We start from the raw sequence: 21,753 nt of genomic DNA, 5'->3' as shown, positions 1-21,753 counted from the left end.
GCTCAATCCTGTCTGCCAGAGTCCCAGTAGGGGGTGTGGCAGTCCTTTGTGTGAGGGCAGGCCCTCCACCCTCCCAGCCCAGGAAGACCCATTCAAAATGCAGATGTATGCAAGTGAGGCTGAGTACCCTGTGTTTGGGGTGTGTCTGAGTGAATGCACAAGGAGCTGTCAACTAAACCTAGCCAGACGTGGATTGAAGGGCACAACAAGATTTTAGTGCAAAGAAATGCTCACTTTCTAAAAGTGGCATTTCTAGAATAGTAATATTAAATCCGACTTCACCAGTCAGCAGGATTTTGTATTACCATTCTGGCCATACTAAATATGACCTTCCTGCTCCTTTCAGATCAGCAGCTGCCACTTCAACAGTGTATGAGGGCAGCCCCAATGTTAGCCTATGAAGGGAGCAGGCCTCACAGTAGTGTAAAAACGAATTTAGGAGTTTTACACTACCAGGACATATAACTACACAGGTACATGTCCTGCCTTTTACCTACACAGCACCCTGCTCTAGGGGTTACCTAGGGCACACATTAGGGATGACTTATATGTAGAAAAAGGGGAGTTCTAGGCTTGGCAAGTACTTTTAAATGCCAAGTCGAAGTGGCAGTGAAACTGCACACACAGGCCTTGCAATGGCAGGCCTGAGACAAGGTTAAGGGGCTACTGAGGTGGGTGGCACAACCAGTGCTGCAGGCCCACTAGTAGCATTTAATCTACATGCCCTAGGCACATGTAGTGCACTCTACTAGGGACTTACAGGTAAATTAAATAGTCAATCATGGATAAACCAATCAATAGTACAATTTACACAGAGAGCATATGCACTTTAGCACTGGTTAGCAGTGGTAAAGTGCTCAGAGGTCAAAAGCCAACAACAACAGGTCAGAAAAAATAGGAGGAAGGAGGCAAAAAGTTTGGGGATGTCCCTGTTAAAAAGCCAGGTCCAACATGACCCCCTACCAGCCTAAAGCCAGGGGAGAACAATCACTATCCTGATGTACTTCCCTGTTTGAGGCGACAGAACAAGGACCCAGGCCCACAACAGCAGGGGCATGCTCCAGTTCTTCGCCTTCCTGACTCCAATTGGATCCCTCTGTCCATACTCTCAGGGCCCACTAAGCCCATCCATGGGGAACCTTTCTCCTTTCCTGCGGATCCCATCTGTGCAGCACCTAACCTTACATTGCTCACAGATGTATCCCAGGAGCAGGATAGTACCACCAGGACCAACCCAGTGGTGTTGCCCATTCTATCCCCGGGGTGTGACACTTGTCCCCTCCCCAGGGATAACTCTGTCCCCCCGGACAGCAAGCCACTGTGGTTACTGACAGTTGTCAGGGATGAGAGCCAGGCCCCAGGCCTCTCAAAGCTCTCCCACCACTGTGGCTGTGGAGAGTGGGGGGCGGTAGCCCCAGGTGCCGGGCACCCTTTAACCACTCTCCCTTCCACCAGGTCAGGGATGACAGCCTGAACCTGGTCCTCCCCTCTGGGGCTCTGTACCCTCCCTCCTGGAGCGGTACCCCCAGAGTCCACCATGGTCAGGGTGCTTATAGAAGTCGCCCTGTACCATTCCTCCACCAGTGCAGGGCTGTTAACCTGCAACTGGCCCTCCAACCTGGGGTCTGTACCTTCAGGTTGGACTAGGGCCCGGGGTGAGGCTTCCCTCCCCCTGCCCTCCCTTCTGGGGTCCAGCACCCTCCAACTAGGAGTGGCCTCCTCAGAAGACAATAGGGTAGGGGCACTGTTATCAGTAGCCCCTCTCTCCAGGTCCGGGGGGACACCCTGAACCTGGTCTTCCAGCCCAGGGTCTGTACCCTCAGACTGGATCACTGCCTGGCAAACCAGGACTTTCTGGGAGGCACACCTACCCCCCACCAGGTCAGAGTTTAACCTCTGCACCTGACCATTCAACTCAGAGTCGCCACCCTGAAGTTGAACAATTGCCTGGCACGCCAGGACTTCCTGGAGGGCACACTGACCCTCCACCAGGTCAGAGTTTAACCTCTGCACCTGACCATTCAACTCAGAGTCACCACCCTGAAGTTGAACAATTGCCTGGCGCACCAGGACTTTCTGGGAGGCACACCTACCTCCCACCAGGTCAGAGTTTAACCTCTGAGCCTGGTTCCCCAACCCAGGGTCACCACCCTGAGGTTGGGCAATTGCCTGGCACGCCAGGACTTTCTGGGGGGCACACCTACCCCCCACCAGGTCAGAGTTTAACCTCTGAACCCGGTTATCCAACCCAGAGTCAGCACTCTGAGGTTGAACAATTGCCTGGCACGCCAGGACTTTCTGGAGGGCACACTGACCCTCCACCAGGTCAGAGTTTAACCTCTGAACTGGGCCATTCAACTCAGAGTCACCACCCTGAAGTTGAACAATCGCCTGGCACGCCAGGACTTCCTGGAGGGCACACTGACCCTCCACCAGGTCAGAGTTTAACCTCTGAACCTGGTTCTCCAACCTAGGGTCACCATCCTGAGGTTGGACAACTGCCTGGTACACCAGGGCTTTCTGGGGGGCACACCTACCCCCCACCAGGTCAGAGGTTAACCTCTGAACCTGGATATCCAACCCAGAGTCACCACCCTGAGGTTGAACCATTGCCTGGTAGGCCAGGACTTTCAGGGAGGCACACCTACCTCCCACCAGGTCAGAGTTTAACCTCTGAGCCTGGTTCTCCAACCCAGGGTCACCACCCTGAGGTTGAACCATTGCCTGGTATACCAGGACTTTCTGGGGGGCACACCTACCCCCCACCAGGTCAGAGTTTGACCTCTGAACCTGGTTAGCCAACCCAGAGTCACCACCCTGAGGTTGGGCAATTGCCTGGCACCCCAGGACTTTCTGGGAGGCTCACCTACCTCCCACCAGGTCAGAGTTTAACCTCTGAACCTGGCCATCCAACCCAGAGTCGACACCCTGAGGTTGGACAACTGCCTGGCACGCCAGGACTTTCTGGGGGGCACACCTACCCCCCACCAGGTCAGAGTTTAACCTCTGAACCTGACCATCCAACCCAGAGTCAACACCCTGAGGTTGGACAATCGCCTGGCACAGCAGGACTTCTTGGGAGGCACACCTACCTCCCACCCGGTCAGAGTTTGACCTCTTCACCTGGTAAGCCAACCCAGAGTCACCACCCTGAGGTTGAGCCATTGCCTGGCATTCCAGGACTTTCTGGGGGGCACATCTACCCCCCACCAGGTCAAAGTTTAACCTCTGAACCCGGTTATCCAACCCAGAGTCACCACCCTGAGGTTGAATCTTTGCCTGGCATGCCAGGACTTCCTGGGGGGCACTCTCACCCCCCACAAGGGACACGCCGTCCCCAAGGGCCACACAAGAGTCTGGTTGGCGCAGGTCTCCCGACCTCTGCCCATCCGGCAGAGTCTGGGTTTCCCCCAAACCAGAAACGGTCTCACCTGGGTCATTCCTGGGGGGCTCTGCTCTCAGAGCTGACCCCTGACTTTCAAGATCCTCCACTGGGGTCTGCCACCCCCTCTCAACCCTATGTCTGGACTTCTGCACCCCCTCACTAGGAGTGGTACTGCCAGACACCAGAACTGTTGGGATGCTGTCTACAGTCATCCCCCCAAGTTCTTCTGACACTGCGGGGCTTCCCTCAAAAGGTGGCCCTACGGTACAGGTTAGGCTCTGAGACCTACCTGGGACACTACAATCCTCTCCCACCTCACTTGGTCGGGAACCACCTAGACCACTCCCTTCAGGAGCACCCCCAAATGCCTCTTCAGACTCTCTGGTACTCACCCAAAAGTCTGCCTCCACTGTAAGTTCCCTGGGGTCAGAGAACTCACACTCCACCTGGTGTTGGCGTAGCTCTGGAAAATAAGGACCAGACATATGCTCTCCAGCAATTACATCACTCTGCCCTTCACATGTATTAACCACAGTACCCTTCACCCAACCACCCAGTAACTCAACCTTGGAAAAGCACTCTACTTCACCCTCCTGAGACTGGTGAGACAGTATCTGTCTGTCCCTGACACTCAACCCAAACTCTTCTGGGATGTCTCTACACTCTATATCCAGGACGTCCACCAGGGGGGAACCCTTTTCTCTGTCACTCTCTGCTAGAGTCAGTAAAGTGTCCCTCCCCCCAGTAGGAATATGACTCCCTGTGCCAGTTCCCCAATCCTTCTCAGGGACCCTGTGCATAACGGGAACTACCTCATACCCTTGAACTGCCTGGGGTGTGTCAACTCCCTTCTTCAAGTTGGGCACCACATCTCTGGGCTTGTGCCCTTCTTCAGCAGTACTAGATGCAAGATTTTTGCTGCCACCATCTGAACTGGACTCAGCCCTTCCGGCCTCCAGTTTCAGCTCTTTACAGCTCAGCTCTTGAGCTGCAATCTTTTCTTCTTCCAGGGCTAAAAGTCTTTTTGCCTCAACCTCTGCAAGATACTCCTCTAATTGTTGCTCCTGTCGCCTTTGACTTCGGCGCCATTCATCTATTTCTGGGTCACTGTCCAACTCTGAGTAGCCTTCCTCCTCATCTGAGTAGTCTTCCTCCTCATCTGAGGGGTACTTAGTCATTTGGTTTCTTGCTGCCTCTCTCTCTGCCCATCTTTCCTCCCCCCAGACTATGTAGTGATGGAGCATCTCCGCTTTAGTAGATCTTCTTGCTACAGGAAGGCCCCATTGTCTGCAAAGCTTCCTTAGGTCAGCCTTAGTGAGGTGGTCAGTACGAACAAAGAATGAGTAGGTAAGCAATCCCATTCTGATAAGATCTTACTAGCAAAAACCAAAATCCAAAGTCCAAAATATCAATAGTATATCCAGGAGGACATCAGAGAACCAAAAGCCAAAAAAGATAAAAAATCAAGATGACCTTCAACTGTGGGTGGGTAGTGAAATACTTAGCTACTGTATGTCACTGCACAAACACAAGTCCTATCCTCACCGCTGATCACCAATGTTAGAAATGGGGTTTTTGGTTGGCAGTCAGGTTGCCCTCTGTCCAAGTAAGAACCCTCACTCTAGTCAGGGTAAGTCACACACAATCCAAAATCAGCCTGTGCTCACCCTCCGGTAGCTTGGCACGAGCAGTCAGGCTTAACTTAGAAGGCAATGTGTAAAGCATTTGTGCAATAAATCATACAACACCATAGTATAACACCACAAAAATACACCACACAGTGTTTAGAAAAATATAGAATATTTATCTGGATAATTGTAGGTCAAAACGATCAAAGTTGCAATACGAATTTGTAAAGATATCACTGAGAAGTGATATTAAGTGTCTTTAAGTCTTTAAAAAGCAATAAAGTGTCTTTCAAGCACAGAGTACCTGGTTTCTGGTGGGAAATCTCCTCAGAGGGTCACAGGAGAAGAGATGCGTGGAAAAAGGGGTGTGTGCGTCGATTTCCTCTCAGCACACACAGACTTGCGTCGTTCTTTTCCACGCGGGGAAGTCGGGCGTCGTTTTCCGGCGTGCAGACAGTCTCTTTTTGTGGATCGCGGGGATTAGCAGATGTCCCGGGTCTGTGCGTGGATTCTCCTGCTTATTTTCCGGCTGCGCGTCGTTCTGCGGGGCTGCGCGTCGAAGTTTCGATCTCACGGTAGGCGTCGCGTCGATTCCTCCTTGGAAGTCGGGCGGCGTTGTCCTTGCGAGGCCGTGCGTCGAAATTTTGGTCTCACGGCAGGCGTCGCGTCGATTTCTCCTTGGAAGTCGGGCGGCGTTGTCCTTGCGAGGCCGTGCGTCAAAGTTTCGCACTCACGGTAGGCGTCGCGTCGATTTCTCCTGGAAAGTCGGGCGGCTTTGTCCTTGCGAGGTTGTGCGTCGAAGTCTCGATCGTCCCGAGGGCGTCGCGTCGATCAGCGTCGGTGTGCGGCGTTTTTCTCGCCGCGAAACAAGCTGTGCGTCGAAATTTTCGGCGCACGGAGCGCCCAAGTGAAAGGAAGAAGTCTTTTTGGTCCTGAGACTTCAAGGAACAGGAGGCAAGCTCTATCCAAGCCCTTGGAGAGCACTTTTACAGCCAGACAAGAGTTCAGCAAGGCAGCAGGGCAACAGCAAGACAGCAGTCCTTTGTAGAAAGCAGACAGGTGAGTCCTTTGAGCAGCCAGGCAGTTCTTCTTGGCAGGATGTAGTTTCTGGTTCAGGTTTCTTCTCCAGCAAGTGTCTGATGAGGTAGGGCAGAGGCCCTGTTTTATACTAAGTTGTGCCTTTGAAGTGGGGGTGACTTCAAAGAGTCTCTAAGAAATGCACCAAGTTCCCTTTCAGCTCAATCCTGTCTGCCAGAGTCCCAGTAGGGGGTGTGGCAGTCCTTTGTGTGAGGGCAGGCCCTCCACCCTCCCAGCCCAGGAAGACCCATTCAAAATGCAGATGTATGCAAGTGAGGCTGAGTACCCTGTGTTTGGGGTGTGTCTGAGTGAATGCACAAGGAGCTGTCAACTAAACCTAGCCAGACGTGGATTGAAGGGCACAACAAGATTTTAGTGCAAAGAAATGCTCACTTTCTAAAAGTGGCATTTCTAGAATAGTAATATTAAATCCGACTTCACCAGTCAGCAGGATTTTGTATTACCATTCTGGCCATACTAAATATGACCTTCCTGCTCCTTTCAGATCAGCAGCTGCCACTTCAACAGTGTATGAGGGCAGCCCCAATGTTAGCCTATGAAGGGAGCAGGCCTCACAGTAGTGTAAAAACGAATTTAGGAGTTTTACACTACCAGGACATATAACTACACAGGTACATGTCCTGCCTTTTACCTACACAGCACCCTGCTCTAGGGGTTACCTAGGGCACACATTAGGGATGATTTATATGTAGAAAAAGGGGAGTTCTAGGCTTGGCAAGTACTTTTAAATGCCAAGTCGAAGTGGCAGTGAAACTGCACACACAGGCCTTGCAATGGCAGGCCTGAGACAAGGTTAAGGGGCTACTGAGGTGGGTGGCACAACCAGTGCTGCAGGCCCACTAGTAGCATTTAATCTACATGCCCTAGGCACATGTAGTGCACTCTACTAGGGACTTACAGGTAAATTAAATAGTCAATCATGGATAAACCAATCAATAGTACAATTTACACAGAGAGCATATGCACTTTAGCACTGGTTAGCAGTGGTAAAGTGCTCAGAGGTCAAAAGCCAACAACAACAGGTCAGAAAAAATAGGAGGAAGGAGGCAAAAAGTTTGGGGATGTCCCTGTTAAAAAGCCAGGTCCAACAGAACGGCACTAAGGCTTCTTAAGTATGCCCCTAAGAACATAAATAAAATGCTATTTTTAAAGCCAGTATAATGCCTATTAAATAAAGTGCTTTCTGATAACACCTGCTAACTATCTCTTCTTTAGAAAACAAAAAAATCACCTCCCACAGTTTTCAGGCGACCCTCTCTAAAAACTGGGACATGAGCTAACTTTTCTGAAATCTGCAGGGACAGAGGGTGAAAACCCGGGACCGTCCCGACAAATCTGGGACGCCTGGTTACCCTATACATGCCTTTTAGTCTGATATGCCAGCCCCAGATATTGCTCCTTAATATAAAGATGTGGCTGCTCCCATCATCTCCCTGTTTCATCCCACTCAATCTGCTGCATTTCAGTGCACGTGTATCCTATTAACTCTGATGTCCCCTGCAGCGAGAGGCTATCATCTCACCTTTTTGGGCCGGATATTCAAAGCAGTGCCATATGGGAGCCTGGCATCTCATAGCTTGGTCAACATCTCAAGACGTGCTTGTGTGGCAACACAGTGGAATGTGATACGAACGGTTTCCAAGGAGAGCCTTTCATACCTGTAGGCTCAAGTGCTCGCCCTGCTCTGCACACAGTGCAGGTAAGATCCTTAGCAACTCCATGGTGACAAAGTGAGTTACAAGCAGGCATTTTCAATAAATAATGAACCTTTATTTACCCAGCAATGCCACTGCTGCATAAACACTGAACGGCTCCTTGTCTGAGTGAACTATTGAGATCAACAATGATTCTTTGCCCCCTGTGAGGATTGCTTTCCTAGTGACGGGCGGTACAGATTGATGTAAGCAGTGCTGCTGCTGAATGTGCCGATAATCTCAGAAATGTTTTTCTCAGTTTGAACAGATATCCATTGGGGACATTATTTCATTTCCTGAACACTCGCTTGCTGTCGATTATTGTAACATGGTGCGTGCGTGACTGAAATCTTCCAAATAATCATTGTAGCAACACCTTTGCAGAAGGAGCAGATCTTCATCTTCACAGTAGCTGAAGGTGCCACTGGTAAGTAAACAAAACTGACGACCGGACACACATTCAGAAACATTTTGCCACCCGCTGAACTACATATAACTATCCCTCCATCTCTTCTTAATGAATCTAACCTTTTCTTGTGGAAATCCACAATAAATGCCATACATGTTTTTTGATAAATGCTACGATGAAAATTCGATTCTATTTCACGTGGTTCTTTGTTGCTGGTTGCTTGTGTCTAATGGTGTTTGTAATCTTTAAATGTTATTGTTTTTTCTCCAGTAGATATTTCCTTGTTTTCAACTTCTGAGTGAATATATATTTATTTAGGTCTGGCATTAGCCAAGACAATTTTATTTACTAAAATTATCAATATAACACACTACCTTAAAGGGGCTATCAGCCATCCCACTTCGTCCATTGGTCTGTTATTGTCATCCACATACTTCGTCTAGCCACTATAGCATACACCATGGGGTAAAGGGTCAGTCCACTGCACCATTAGCCAACTTCGCTGTGAGTGAGGGTATTCTGCTCCCTCACAATGAAGAAAACCCACCCACTCACACATTGTGGTTCCTTCAATGTCAGAGGCTACTACGACAATGTGTTCGTTTTTATACAAAAAAGTATTTTTGCTTTTAGACATTGTTTGTATGATGCTGAGGGCCTAGCCAGTCCCCCAACAGCAAAGTTTTACAAAAACAATGACCAACCAAATATTGGAGGGGCCAAAATACTGCCGGGCAACACCAGACCTATTGTCTTTGCCCATGCTTGTTTTTAATGTTGTAGAAAACATTTTGAAGTGGTTGTGTGGAATTTTCAACAGGGTTATATTAGTTTCAGGGTACTCATATTTTTTAAGTCGGATAATTATTCTGCTTTTCTGGAAAAATAGCTCTGCCATGTACCTCAGAGCAAAGCCCGATGCTTAGTTTCATTGTGCCTTTAAATAAAGAGGAACTGTGTGGCATCAGTAGAGATTTCTTTTTTTTCTGTTCCAGATCAGACTCAGAAATGTTTGTGACAGTCCTTCATGGAGGTGAGTCATCCAGTTATTTATGTTTGCATTTTCGTCCATGAGACATTTTCCACATGGTGGTCAGGAGTCAGTGTGGGGCCTTGGGCCCTCAACCTCAAAAGTCTTACTATGCTCTCAGCACCCCTCCCCCTCTCCCGGCTGCTTTATTGAGAGCCACTCTCAATTTTCCAGCACAGTTTCAGGAACCAAGTGCTACCAGGCTGGATTCTGTCAGATTCGTAGCAAGGAACTTGCATCAGGATCAGCATATTCAGTCTCCCCTGATTGTTGTCCATGATGACCATTCAAAGTAATTCTTTGTTTAACCTCTTTGCTGCCAAGCCTTTTCCCCCACAGGTGCCAGGCCTTTTTTGGCTATTTGGGGCAGCTTAAGCCCTCATAACTTTTTGTCCACATAAGCTACCCACGCCAAATTTGCGTCCTTTTTTTCCAACATCCTAGGGATTCTAGAGGTATCCAGAGTTTGTGGGTTCCCCTGAAGGAGACCAAGAAATTACCCAAAATACAGCTAACATTTCACTTTTTTTCCCAAAAAATGGGAAAAAAGGGCTCCTGAAGAAGGCTTGTGTTTTTTTCCCCTGAAAATGGCATCAACAAAGGGTTTGCGGTGCTAAAATTACCATCTCCCCAGATTTCAGGAGCAGGCAGACTTGAATCAGAAAACTAATTTTTTCAACACAATTTTGGCATTTTACTGGGACATACCCAATTTTTACTATTTTTTGTCCTTTCAGCCTCCTAAAAGGACAAAAAATAGTAAAAATGGGGTATGGGCGTGCAACACATGCTGGATTCCAGAAAGGTAAACATTTCTGAAAAGTAGACAAAATTCTCAATTGAGCAAGGGGTAACTTGTGTAGATCCTACAAGGTTTTCCTGCAGAAAATAGCAACTGAAATAAAAAATATTGAAATTGAGGTAAAAAACAGCCATTTTTCTGGGCGTTTTATTCTATAACTGTTTCTTGCAATGTCAGATTTTTGAAAGCAATATACTGTTACGTCTGCTGGACTCTTCTGGTTGTGGGGATATATAGGGCTTGTAGGTTTATCAAGAACCCTAGGTACCCAGAGCCAATAAATGAGCTGCACCTTGCAATTGGCTTCCATTCTGTACCGGGTATACAGCAATTCATTTGCTGAAATATAAAGAGTGAAAAATAGGTATCAAGAAAACTTTTGTATTTCCAAAATGGGAACAAGATAAGGTGTTGAGAAGCAGTGTTTATTTGCACATCTCTGAATTCCGGGGTGCCCATACTAGCATGTGAATTACAGGGCATTTCTCAAATAGACGTCTTTTTTACACACTGTCTTACATGTAGAAGGACAAAATGTAGAGAAAGACAAGGGACAATAACACTTGTTTTGCTATTCTGTATTCCCCCAAGTCCCCTGATAAAAATGGTACCTCACTTGTGTGGGTAGGCCTAATGCTCGTGACAGAAAATGCAACATGGACACATCACATTTTTACATTGAAATCTGGTGTGTTTTTGCAAAGTGCCTAGCTGTAGATTTTGGCCTCTAGCTCAGCGGACACCTAAGGAAACCTACCAAACCTGTGCATGTTTAAAAACTAGACACCTAGGGGAATCGAGGATGGGGCGACTTGTGGGTCTTTCACCAGGTTCTGTTACTCAGAATCCTTTGCAAACCTCAAAATTTGTACAAAAAATGCTTTTTCCTCACATTTCGGTGACAGAAAGTTCTGGAAACTGAGAGGAGCCACAAATTTTTCACCCAGCGTTCCCCCAAGTCTCCCAATACAAATGGTACCTCACTTGTCTGAATAGACCTAGCGCCCATGACAGGAAATGCCCCAAAACACAACGTGGACACATCACATTTTCCCAAAGAAAACATAGCTGTTTTTTGCAAAGTGCCAAGCTGTGGATTTTGGCCTCTAGCTGAGCCGGCACCTAGGGAAACCTACAAAACCTGTACATTTGTGAAAACTAGACACCTAGCAAAATCCAGGATGGGGTGACTTGTGGGGCTCTCACCAGGTCCTGTTACCCAGAATCCTTTGTAAACCTCAAAATTTGGCCCAAAAACACTTTTTCCTCACATTTTGGTGATAGAAAGTTCTGGAATCTGAGAGAAGCCACAAATTACCTTCCACCCAGTATTCCCCCAAGTTTCCCAATAAAATTGGTACCTCACTTGTGTGGGTAGGCCTAGCGCCCGTGACAGGAAATGCCCCAAAACACAACATGGGCACATCACATTTTCTCAAAGAAAACAGACCTTTATTTTGCAAAGTGCCTATCTGTGGAATTTGGCCTCTAGCTCAGCCGGCACATAGGGAAACCTACCAATCCTGCGCATTTTTGAAAACTAGACACCTAGGAGATCCAAGATGGGGTGACTTGTGGGGCTCTCACCAGGTTCTGTTACCCAGAATCCTTTGCAAACCTCATAATTTGGCCAAAAAAAACACTTTTTCCTCACATTTCACTGACAGAAAGTTCTGGAATCTGAGAAGAGACCAAAATTCCCTTCCACCCAGTGTACCCCTAGGTCTCCCGATAAAAGTGGTACCTCACTTGTGAAGGTAGGCCTAATGCCCCCAAAAGGAAATGTCCCAAAACACTATGTGGACACATCAAAATTAACAAATACTAAACTACCTGTCTTGCGGGGGACCTGCATTTTTGGTCCTGGGCTCAGCAGCCATATAGAAAAACCTACCAAACCCAAACATTTCTGAAAACTAGACATCCAAGGGAATCCAGGGAGCTATGACTTGTGTGGATCCCCCCAGTGTTTTCTTACCCATAATCCTCAGTAAACCTAAAATTTAGCTAAAAAATCTAATTTATCTAACATTTCTGTGTGGGATCAGTGCACCGGGACAAATTTCCTACCACCCAATGTTCTCCTCAGTCTCCTGGTAAAAATTATACCTCACTTGTGTACGTGGGCCAAGTGCTTGTGGCAGGGAAGAGACAAAAAAATGTGGAAATTGAAGGGGAACCAAAGCGGGTCACAAAGGGCAGTTTGAAATAAAACGTTTTTAAACTGTCAAGTGGGGTAGAATTTTTATCGGTATAAATGAGAGAATGCTGGGTGGTAGGAATTTTTGGGATTCCTGCAGATTTTGGAAGGTTCCATCACAAAAATGGGTATAAATGTGTGATTTCCAGCAAAGGTGGAGGTTTGCAGGGTACTGTGGGTAAGAAAATGGTGTGGGTGCATGTGAAGCACACAACCCTGGACTAACCCACATGTTTAGTTTTGAGATGTGTCTAGGTCTTGTGGTTTTTTCTATATGGCAGCTTCTCAAAGTCCAAAAAGTGCAACCCTCACCATTCCAAGTGGGATGATTTTGAGAGTTAGCCAAGCTCTCATGGCCCAAATGTAAAAACAAACCCCAAAATAATCAAATGTCCTCCTGCTGCCATGGGATAAGTTGTTTTAGAGTGCGGCAAGAGAGCTGAATGACTGTTACCCCCTTTTAGTTGTGGTGGGGGCATAACCATGCCCATACTGGTTGGTAGCCACCACCACACTATTTTTTTTTTAAATTCCCTGTCTTCCAGTAGACTTTCTACCCCCCCCAGCATGTGGATTGGGGGTAAGTGCCCCTCTGCCCCCTGGTGGGCAGAACAACTTTAGCCCCATTTATTTGGGGTGGAGGTATGGCCCCCTTATTTTGAAAAAAAAAATCTTCCCTGGTCTCTGGTGGGCTTTCTGCCCCCCTTGGGGGCATATGGGCCTTCCACAAACAGGCCAATATGCCCCCAAGGGGGCAGATATGGCCAACAGTAATGTGCCCGCATGGGGAGCGACCCTTGCCCAAGGGGCTGCCCGTCCAAACAAAACACACACATACTCACACACACCAATCCCTGGTGCCTAAGTGGTTTCTGCCCCCCCGGGGGGCCGATCGGCCTAATAGAAATAGGCCGATCTGCCCCCAAGGGGAGCAGAAATGGCCTAAAATAAATTTGCCCCCCCAGGGGAGCGACCCTTGCCTAAGGAGTCTCTCCCTATACATAAAAACATAATGTAAACAAAAAATATATCTATATCCCTGCTGTTAAGGGGTTTCTCCCCCCCCCCGGGGGCAGATCAGCCTAATTATAGTAGGCCGATCTGCCCGGGGGGGCAGAAAAGTCCTAAAATATTTGCCTCCTTGGGGAGCGGCCCTTGTCCAAGGGGCCGCTCCCTTATGCGCAAATATATATAAACAATTCCCTGGAGTCTAGTGGTTTCTGCCCCCCCCCCCCTTTGGGGACAGATTGGCCTAATAAAAATATGCCAATCTGCCCCCAAAGGGGGCATAAATGGCCCAAATATAATTTGCCCCCAAGGGTGTGACCCTTGCCTAAGGGGTCGCTCCGCATACATAAAAACATAAAGTAAATTAAAAAATATATATATATCCCTGGAGTCTAGGGGTTTCTGCTCCCCCCAGGGTGGATCGGCCTAATTATAATAGGTTGATTTGACCCGGGGGGGGGCAGAAAAGGCCTAAAAATATTTTGCCGCCTTGGGGAGCCCAAGGGGCCACTCCACTTATGCGCAAGTATAAAAAAAAAATTCCCTGGTGTCTAGCGGTTTCTGCTGCCCGATCGCATTTCGATCGGGCAGCAGAAATGCTTGCAGAGACATGAAAGGAAAGGAAAGGCCTTTCCTTTCCTTTCATGCCTCTGCCTGCCCCCTCCTCCCGAGCAGAAAAGAAATTGTGAGCATTTCTCTTCTGCATCGCGCTGGAAGCATGTTTCCAGCACAATGGGAGGTGACCTCTGATGAGGTCAGCACGCGATCGCGTGATGACATCACTAGACATCACTGGGGGGAATCGGGGGTTTGGGGGTGGAAGGGAAAGTGATTCCCCTTCCATCCCCAACTGGGTGGGGGGTGGGAAGGAGGCCCCCTGTGGGCCAGGTGCAGGACGAGCTTGTCTTGTCCCTGGCACACGGGAACCTTGTGCGAGGACGAGACCAGCTCGCCCCGGCACCCAAGGGTTTAAACTGGCTGCTGAATGTCTTACCATTAAAAGATGAGGTAGAAAGGGATGTGGAACCAATGGCAAATAGAACTAAAGGGTTCATCCATGTACCAACACTAACGAAATCTCTACAGCAGTTGGAGGCCACCATGCAGACTGCGTAAGACTGATGGTTTTGAACAAGCTCCTGCTTCATTCTCATATTTATAGACCCGTCTCATTCCTGCTAGCTTATTCAGTTCTGAAACTGGGTTTCCTTTGTCAATTTTTCAAATCCAATAATGACCAAAACAGTGCCCCTCCAACATTCCTTGCAGTGGATAATTCCCCACTGAGCACTCATTATTGGCCAACCCATCTGAATCCACTATCCCAAGACAGACTGGCTTCTTCAAGGATGTTTCTCATCCCCTTTTGAGGTCAGTGTATGGGCACAATATCAACTTTGTTTACCTGTAATATCTCGAGGCTCCCTGTGTGTGTCTTTCTCTCTTGAACAGATAACGAGGAGGCACTTTTCAACATTCATTGCAGAGTGCAGCTGCTGCTAGAAGGCATCAAGCGAACGTGTCACTGTGAGCCAGAAGGTAAGACAGAAAAGCAAGTGTCTCAGCCACATTGTTATCCTTCCCAGCTGGTGAGTTTTCATTCAACGGACAGTTCACAGGTTTGATTCTCAAGAGTCTCACTGTACATTTCTTCTCTCTCCACATGGATCACACGGGTACCATTGTTATTGATTACACATGTTCATAACATCCCCAACACTGCAACCCTGTATTATTTTAACCTCACCTTACCAATGTCTAAACTTGAGGCTATCGGAAATATTTGCACAATGTTAGCAACTGTAATAACATTCTTTATGCAAAATGAAAATATACCAGTGGGCTTATTTAATTATGTGCCTCACCTCTACTATGAAAGACTTGAATGTTACCAGCATGATTAATTACTGTGATGTCAATACAAAAGCATTTGAAAAAGTTTGCAACCTGCTTGTCATGGACTTACACCCATGATTTGACTTGATTTTTGGATTCTTGTCCATGCACGCTAATCTTTAGGGGTGATGTTGCATAAAAGTCACAGGCCCAAATTTAAGAAGGGCCTAGCGCCACATTAGGGTCATTTTGTTGATGCTAGTGTGGCGCTAGGTTGGCAAAAATGGCGTGCCAAATTTACAGAGTGGTGCAATGCACCCATTGGGCCAATTTGTTAACCCTTGAGCCACATTATGTCTACGCCAGGCATAATGTATGCAAGGGGGCATTTCTCTGTTAGGTAGCCCAGAAACATGACGCAGTGGAATCTCTGAGATTTCACTGTGCCATTTTTCCCAGCATTTTTAATGCCTGCTCGTGCAAGCTTTAAACTGAGGCAGACCATTGTTTATAATGGGTCTCTATGTACTTTGCAGGAATTGCGCCAAAATGAATATGGCATACACATGGTGGCATTAGGGGTGCAATGGGGCGCAAGAAAAGTGGCACTTCATGTAATTAAGTTCCACTTTTCTTAAATCTGGGCCATAGTTTTTAGGTCTCGGATTTAGATGGTGCGCATAATGCTGTCATGAACTGAGATATACTGTATCTACTAGGTGGACTTCAGCCAGCCCATAGGCTTCCCATTTGATTGCACCTCTGGTGCTCCATTCTGCATTCTCCCCATTTGTCAAGGGCATGCATACATCATGCCTCTTCGGGTGTTTAACCCTCCCCAAGAGCACTGCTCAACTATAAAAACAGATACACAGCGGACATTGTAGGCCATTGTTTTAGGACTTCTTTTATATTTCTTTAAGCGTGCTCCACAATAGTTCAGCAAACTAAAGACACTGCCTCTCTGATATTGTTGCTCAATATATGCCTCTTGCTCATCTAGATACAAAATATTTATATTTACAAACACATGACACATCATCTTGCACCTTAAGACCAATCCCTGTGACCACCAGGTTCAATCGGTGTACTCTCTTCCATTCCACACTGCATCTACATTGGGAATTCCAGCCACGAGGAGGTCAGGACTTCTCCAAGGTCACCCGCCTAATCTGTGTTCTTTCTGTTACTCTGCGTGGGAAACCTGGTGATTTCAGTAAGATTGTAAGCTGTCAGCAGTGACCCTCAGCTCTTCTCTTATCGACCTGGCAGTCTCAGTCTTTTTTCTGTAACAATTTACCTTTTACTTAAGGCACTCAGCTAACTGTATTTCTGCCTGACTTACATTTTAGTACTTACCGGATACTCCGTTTATTTGGGTTGGAACGATGGCGAGTCACACAAAGACTGCCACGGTGAACTCAATTACTAGTCTTATTCCAGATGGCACTGCACCATGCCCAGTTCTAGTGGGGGGCCAGGCCCACCCAAACATTACCTTTGGCCCTCCAAGTAACAGCAAAAGAGACCTCAGAGAAAGCACTTGTTAAGTGATTTCTCCATGTCGGCAAATGTGATTTTTTTTCCGCTTTTGTTTACTTTAATTAGAAGTCAGAGATCAACGAGAAATTTCTAGAATACATTTTATAGTGCACTGTTTTGATAATAGTTGTTTTACTTGTGTAGTGATAGGGAGAAAAATACCACATTTATATGATTTTCCCTATTTTTCTACTGTCTGAGACAAAATTCTTGGCATGCCGTGAAAAGAAAACAGCCCGGTGACGACCTTAGCTCATGTCTGAGGCAAGCTGCAGTGGGGAGGTGTGAGTTGGGGAAGAGGAGACAGGGGTTTACCTGCCAATGATGCAGCAGGTGCAGGGGGACCAGAGCCCAGGTTGTAGGCTATCTCCAGAATTGTCAAAAATTGAGCACACCTTAGCCCACCCAAACGCACCTTTGGTCAATCCAGATATAAATTCCTGTAACTGGACCTGCACTGCACCCTTCCCTCTGTTGTCAAACTTGCAGCAACCTGACAAAGGTTTTCTTTAGGTCTTGTCAATACGTCAAATGATGAAAATTTCCCATGGAGTTCTTCCCCTTTTCATGCACCATTTGCTGTGCACGGAAATCGTTATGTCTTATGCGACCTACTGTAGTATCATTGACCTGAAAGCACTTTCCTAGCCAGAACAGTAATTTTTTTTTCTTCCTAGTGTACAAACAAGCACCTCATTGTCGTGACTTTTACTTATGGTGACTGGAATTATGCGGTAGGGATGAGTAAATTATATGGCAAGAAAAGGCAAGTTATGGGGCGCAATGATACGATTACTTAGTTATTTTGTCATTTTTACACTGTCTGGAGATTGGTTACTTTTCACTCCATTGCAACACGTGTCGCTGGAGGCACTGTGGGTGCATGCAGTCCTTGTTGATGATGGTGTGTTAGCCTAGAATGTGTGAGTCCTGGTGGAATACTCTGATATTGTCTTGCGCTGACCTCCTTTTCATTCTTCCTTGAAGTTTTCTGTTTTTTTCTTTGATGTACTTTGCTTCTGTGTTTGATGGGTTATGTCCTACCTTTCTATGACTGCAGGTTTCCTTTCACCTGAGGGACTTTTTTGTATGGACATGTAGAGTGTCCTACGGCTGTTGTGTCAATACTTTGTAATAAGTAAACTAATGGCCTGAATTATACTTTTTTAGTGCCTCATTTACACCATTTTTTGATGCACAAGTGGCACAAACTTACAAAATTAAATTACATTTTGTAAGTTTGTGCCACTTTTGCATCAAAAGATGACGCAAATGGGGTGCTAAAAAAGTATAAATCAGGCCCTAAGAGTGTGACTTGTACATAACTAGGTCCTGCCAGAGCAGGACACAGGCTGCTGGGAGAGCACCACCACAGAGCTGTACAAAACCAACATGCTGCAGCGGTATGTCCCACATGTGGAGCCCGAAGCTGCAGCGCCTGCAGCACGCCATAGAGAACTACATGCAATGGCTGTAGAAAGTAAGCCACGCGTCTGTAACACTCAGGGCACATGGTAAAGGTTTCAGTGCTGGGGCACTCTGGTTGTGTTTCATGTTATCACATGACCATGTTTGATGTTCTATAACCCTGGTCCAGTGGCTAAATATGCTCAGTATTGTCACCCCTAGCCTATGGTTCTCGTCATGATATTATGGTTTGTTGTGTTTCGTGTTTTTGTCTTGGTGCTAGTTAAATATGTTTGTGTTATGACCCTAGTGCTCAACTTCTATGGTTGCACATGTACCACTCGATCACTCAGGTCCTGTGGTTAAACATGTTCTGTGTTATCACCTAGGTGTTTTTTTTTGCTCTCTGTTATCAGGTTGATGCTGTGGTTAAACGTGTTACTTGTTATTTATCGCCATGGTGCTGTAATTCAGTGTGTTTTATGTTATCACTCTGGTTGTTTAATGTTTTTTTCTGTCATCCTGATGCTGTAAGCACATTTCTTTATCGCCGCAATGCTTTGGTTAAACATGCCTTTTCTTATCACCCTGGTCTTCTTACTTAATGTGTTCCATGTTATCACCCTTTTGCTGTAGTAAACCTTTTTCATTTTATCATTCTGATGCTGTGGCTCAGCATGCATTCTATGACTCCGGTGCTGTGGCTAAATATGTTGTTTATCACCATGGTGGTGTAATTTAAATGTATTCCATGTTATAACTCTGGTGCTGTGGTTAATCATGTTTAATTCTATCACCGTGGTGCTATGGTAAAACATATTCTTTTATCGCCCGTGCATTTGTTTTCACATTGGCTCTGTTATTTATCATCCCGGTGCCGTGGTAAACACGTTTCATTCCTTCAGTCTGGTGCTCTGATTAGCCATGTAACTGAGGCAGCACCAGATACCTTGAAGTGAAGTATTGGCTGCCCTAGTGCCGTTTTCCTGCCGAAGTGACTTGGTGTGAAGTTGAAATGTATATTTATAATTTGCACACATTCTGTTCATAGCACTCTTCAGATTACATGTCACCAGGCGTCAGTGGTCCAAACATCTCTGTCTTTGCACTGGTGCAGGCACCTCAGCTTGCACACTCCGGTTGATAACCTGCGTGTGCATGAATCGAAGACTAGCTCCTTGGCAAGGCATAGCACTGCACACCATTAGGACTGTAGATAAAGTCCTACCTTAGCAGGTTCTATTAAAAGGTGTGGGGAAACCACTTAGCAGCACTTTTTAATCAGTGTCACATTTCAAATAATACAAGTTTACTAGCAGTCAGCCTGTGTACATATACACAAAGGGGAGTCTGTATAAAGAATGCACTGGCTTTTTTACAATGTTGTTTCCGTGTAAGTTACTCATTATTTGATAAAGGTGTAACATTTGGTTACTGCACATACATTATCAGATTTTAATGACTAGCAATGCCTTGGTGATGGTATGTCGCAGTATGTTATACATTTTTACAGAGTCAGCTAACAGTATGTGGTGATCTCATACATTCTATATTCCATGCTATACATGGAATGTGGAATGAGAGATCCTCGGGGAGCATTCCAGAGGGGACAGTCTTAGGGAGCAGTCAGCAGTCGATTACTGTGGCCAATAAAGATCCAACTTCATTGAACTGATCATTGGTGTTCAATTTTATTTTTATAACCACAAAAGCTGGCAATGATCTGGCTACAGTCAAGAACCCACTTCTAATTTTTCTGGACCTCAAGTGATTCTCATTCATGAAGCGCGACGAGCGCAAAGAGCTTGTGGACTGTGCACACGGTTTCAGGCCAGTTGCTTGTTTTTGTTGTGAAGTTCAGAGACCTGTCTTGTACATTCATTTTGCTTAAATTTTACAACTTTATATGTGATTGTTGCTTCTGCTCCCCAATGATCTCCTCTACGAGCTACGTAGCCTCACGCACGTCCAGCATCATGTTACATTATTATATATGTTCAGCCCTACGCACATTGAGGCACCCACTGTACATCAGCTGTATTTTGGCAAACTGTGATCCGAATGCATAATACATATGGCGGACATACTTTGGCAAAATCCATTACAGAAACGTATGATCCGCACGCATAATATGTAGCGACACATATGGTGATCAAACCCCTCACAGGAGCGTGTGAACTTCACTGTGATCCGCAAGCATAATAAAGCCCTCACAGAAATGTGTGGATTTTACTGCGATCCACATGCACAACAACTCGACTGCGATCCGCATACACAATACTCACGAGCCAATGGTTTATACTGCGACACCAACAAATAAACTCACTGCAATCCGCACGCATAGAACTCAGGAGTTTGCAGATTTTATTGTGATCCGCACGCAATTAGGAAGCCACTGAAATAGAAGCAAGACAGTGTTAAACACATTTTTTTTTACATACTACTACAATACATTATCAAAGCAGAAGGGAAGCAGTGTCAATCAAACTTATTTTTACATACTACTATAAAACATTATCATAGTAATTATGCAGAGCGTCAGCCCTCCATCACTGTTTTTACAAACACCTGGAGATCCACCAATACCTTAAAGAAGTTGGCATAGGGCTTTCACTAAATATTTAGGAGCTATAGATTGTAATAGATATTGCCCAGAAAGGAAAAGATTTTTATTAGAACACAATTTAGGGTTTGAAGGCCAATCCGTTTATGGATACTTACCACAATTCGATTTACCGGACGGTGAAGCAGATGACATTGATGAGTATCAACTTGCAGTAAAAAAACTCAAAAAGCAGTTTGATGTAAAACCAAGGGTGATAGTAAATAGACATACATTTTTCACACAAGTACAACGTCAAGATGAATCAGTTGACAGTTATGTAGCATTTGTACGTACATTAGCTTCCAAATGTGAATTTGAAAGCTTTACCGCACAACTTATTCACGATCAAATAGTGGTACACTGCTGGGATAAGAAAGTTCAAGAAAAACTGTTAATGTTAAAAAATCCTTCTTTGACAGAAACAGTAGAAATTGAAAAAAGTATGGCAGTTTCTAGGAAAGCATGCAGGGAACTATCACAAAAAACATGTTGTAGTAAGTGCAGTCAAAATTAAATGGAACTTCAGTGATTACCATAAAGAACAAACCAAGAGACCAGCACTCAACCAAACTAAAGATGAATTATTCAGCGGAAGGAACATATGTTTCAGATGTGGTAATCCTAGACCTGGTAACAAGGCTTGCCCATGTCCAGCTAAAAATGTAAAATGCAGAATATGTGGGGAAAAAGGGCATTTTGCCAAAGTTTGTCAAAGTAGTAAAACACCTATAACGTGAATGTGATTGAAGAACTTTATCCAAATGAAAGCTGTAGCGATTAAGTGAACCCAAAGAAAGATGTAATATTAGTGGTCCAATGAGGTGAATATAATTGCATAGACTCTTATAAAAACATTGAGGTTGATGGAAAGAAACTACGCCTATTAATAGATTCTGGGGCAAGGTTGACCATAATTACTGAAGAATTGCTATTACAAACATATGGGGAAAAGAACTTGTTAACCTCTGACAGAACTCCTCTGTTGTACAATGGAAAAAAATAGACCTGATTGGTTATTTTGAAGCACGTATGAAATATAAAAACAAAGTGATTCTTGGGAAAGTTTATGTAGCTAGAAAAGGTTTGAATATACTTGTGTGGTATCACCT

The 21,753-nt window shown here is 45.8% G+C and overlaps 1 protein-coding gene across 2 annotated transcripts in view; it reads left to right on the top strand.

The window, feature by feature from the left end:
* The first annotated feature begins 7,916 nt into the window (after positions 1 to 7,916).
* LOC138285018 (uncharacterized protein CXorf65 homolog) overlaps positions 7,917 to 21,753 on the top strand; it is a 64,061-nt gene continuing 50,224 nt past the window's right edge. For both annotated transcript variants that reach the window (XM_069224440.1, XM_069224439.1), the window contains exons 1-3: positions 7,917 to 8,232; positions 9,210 to 9,247; positions 14,707 to 14,793. In XM_069224440.1, the coding sequence (XP_069080541.1) occupies positions 9,223 to 9,247; positions 14,707 to 14,793 (112 nt within the window). In that variant the 5' untranslated portion in view covers positions 7,917 to 8,232; positions 9,210 to 9,222. The remainder of the gene's footprint in view (positions 8,233 to 9,209; positions 9,248 to 14,706; positions 14,794 to 21,753) is intronic.

The sequence above is a fragment of the Pleurodeles waltl genome, chromosome 3_1, assembly GCF_031143425.1.
Source record: "Pleurodeles waltl isolate 20211129_DDA chromosome 3_1, aPleWal1.hap1.20221129, whole genome shotgun sequence".
Classification (NCBI taxonomy): domain Eukaryota; kingdom Metazoa; phylum Chordata; class Amphibia; order Caudata; family Salamandridae; genus Pleurodeles; species Pleurodeles waltl.
Note: the sequence above shows the minus strand (reverse complement) of the source record. Positions and strands in the feature narration are given on the sequence as shown.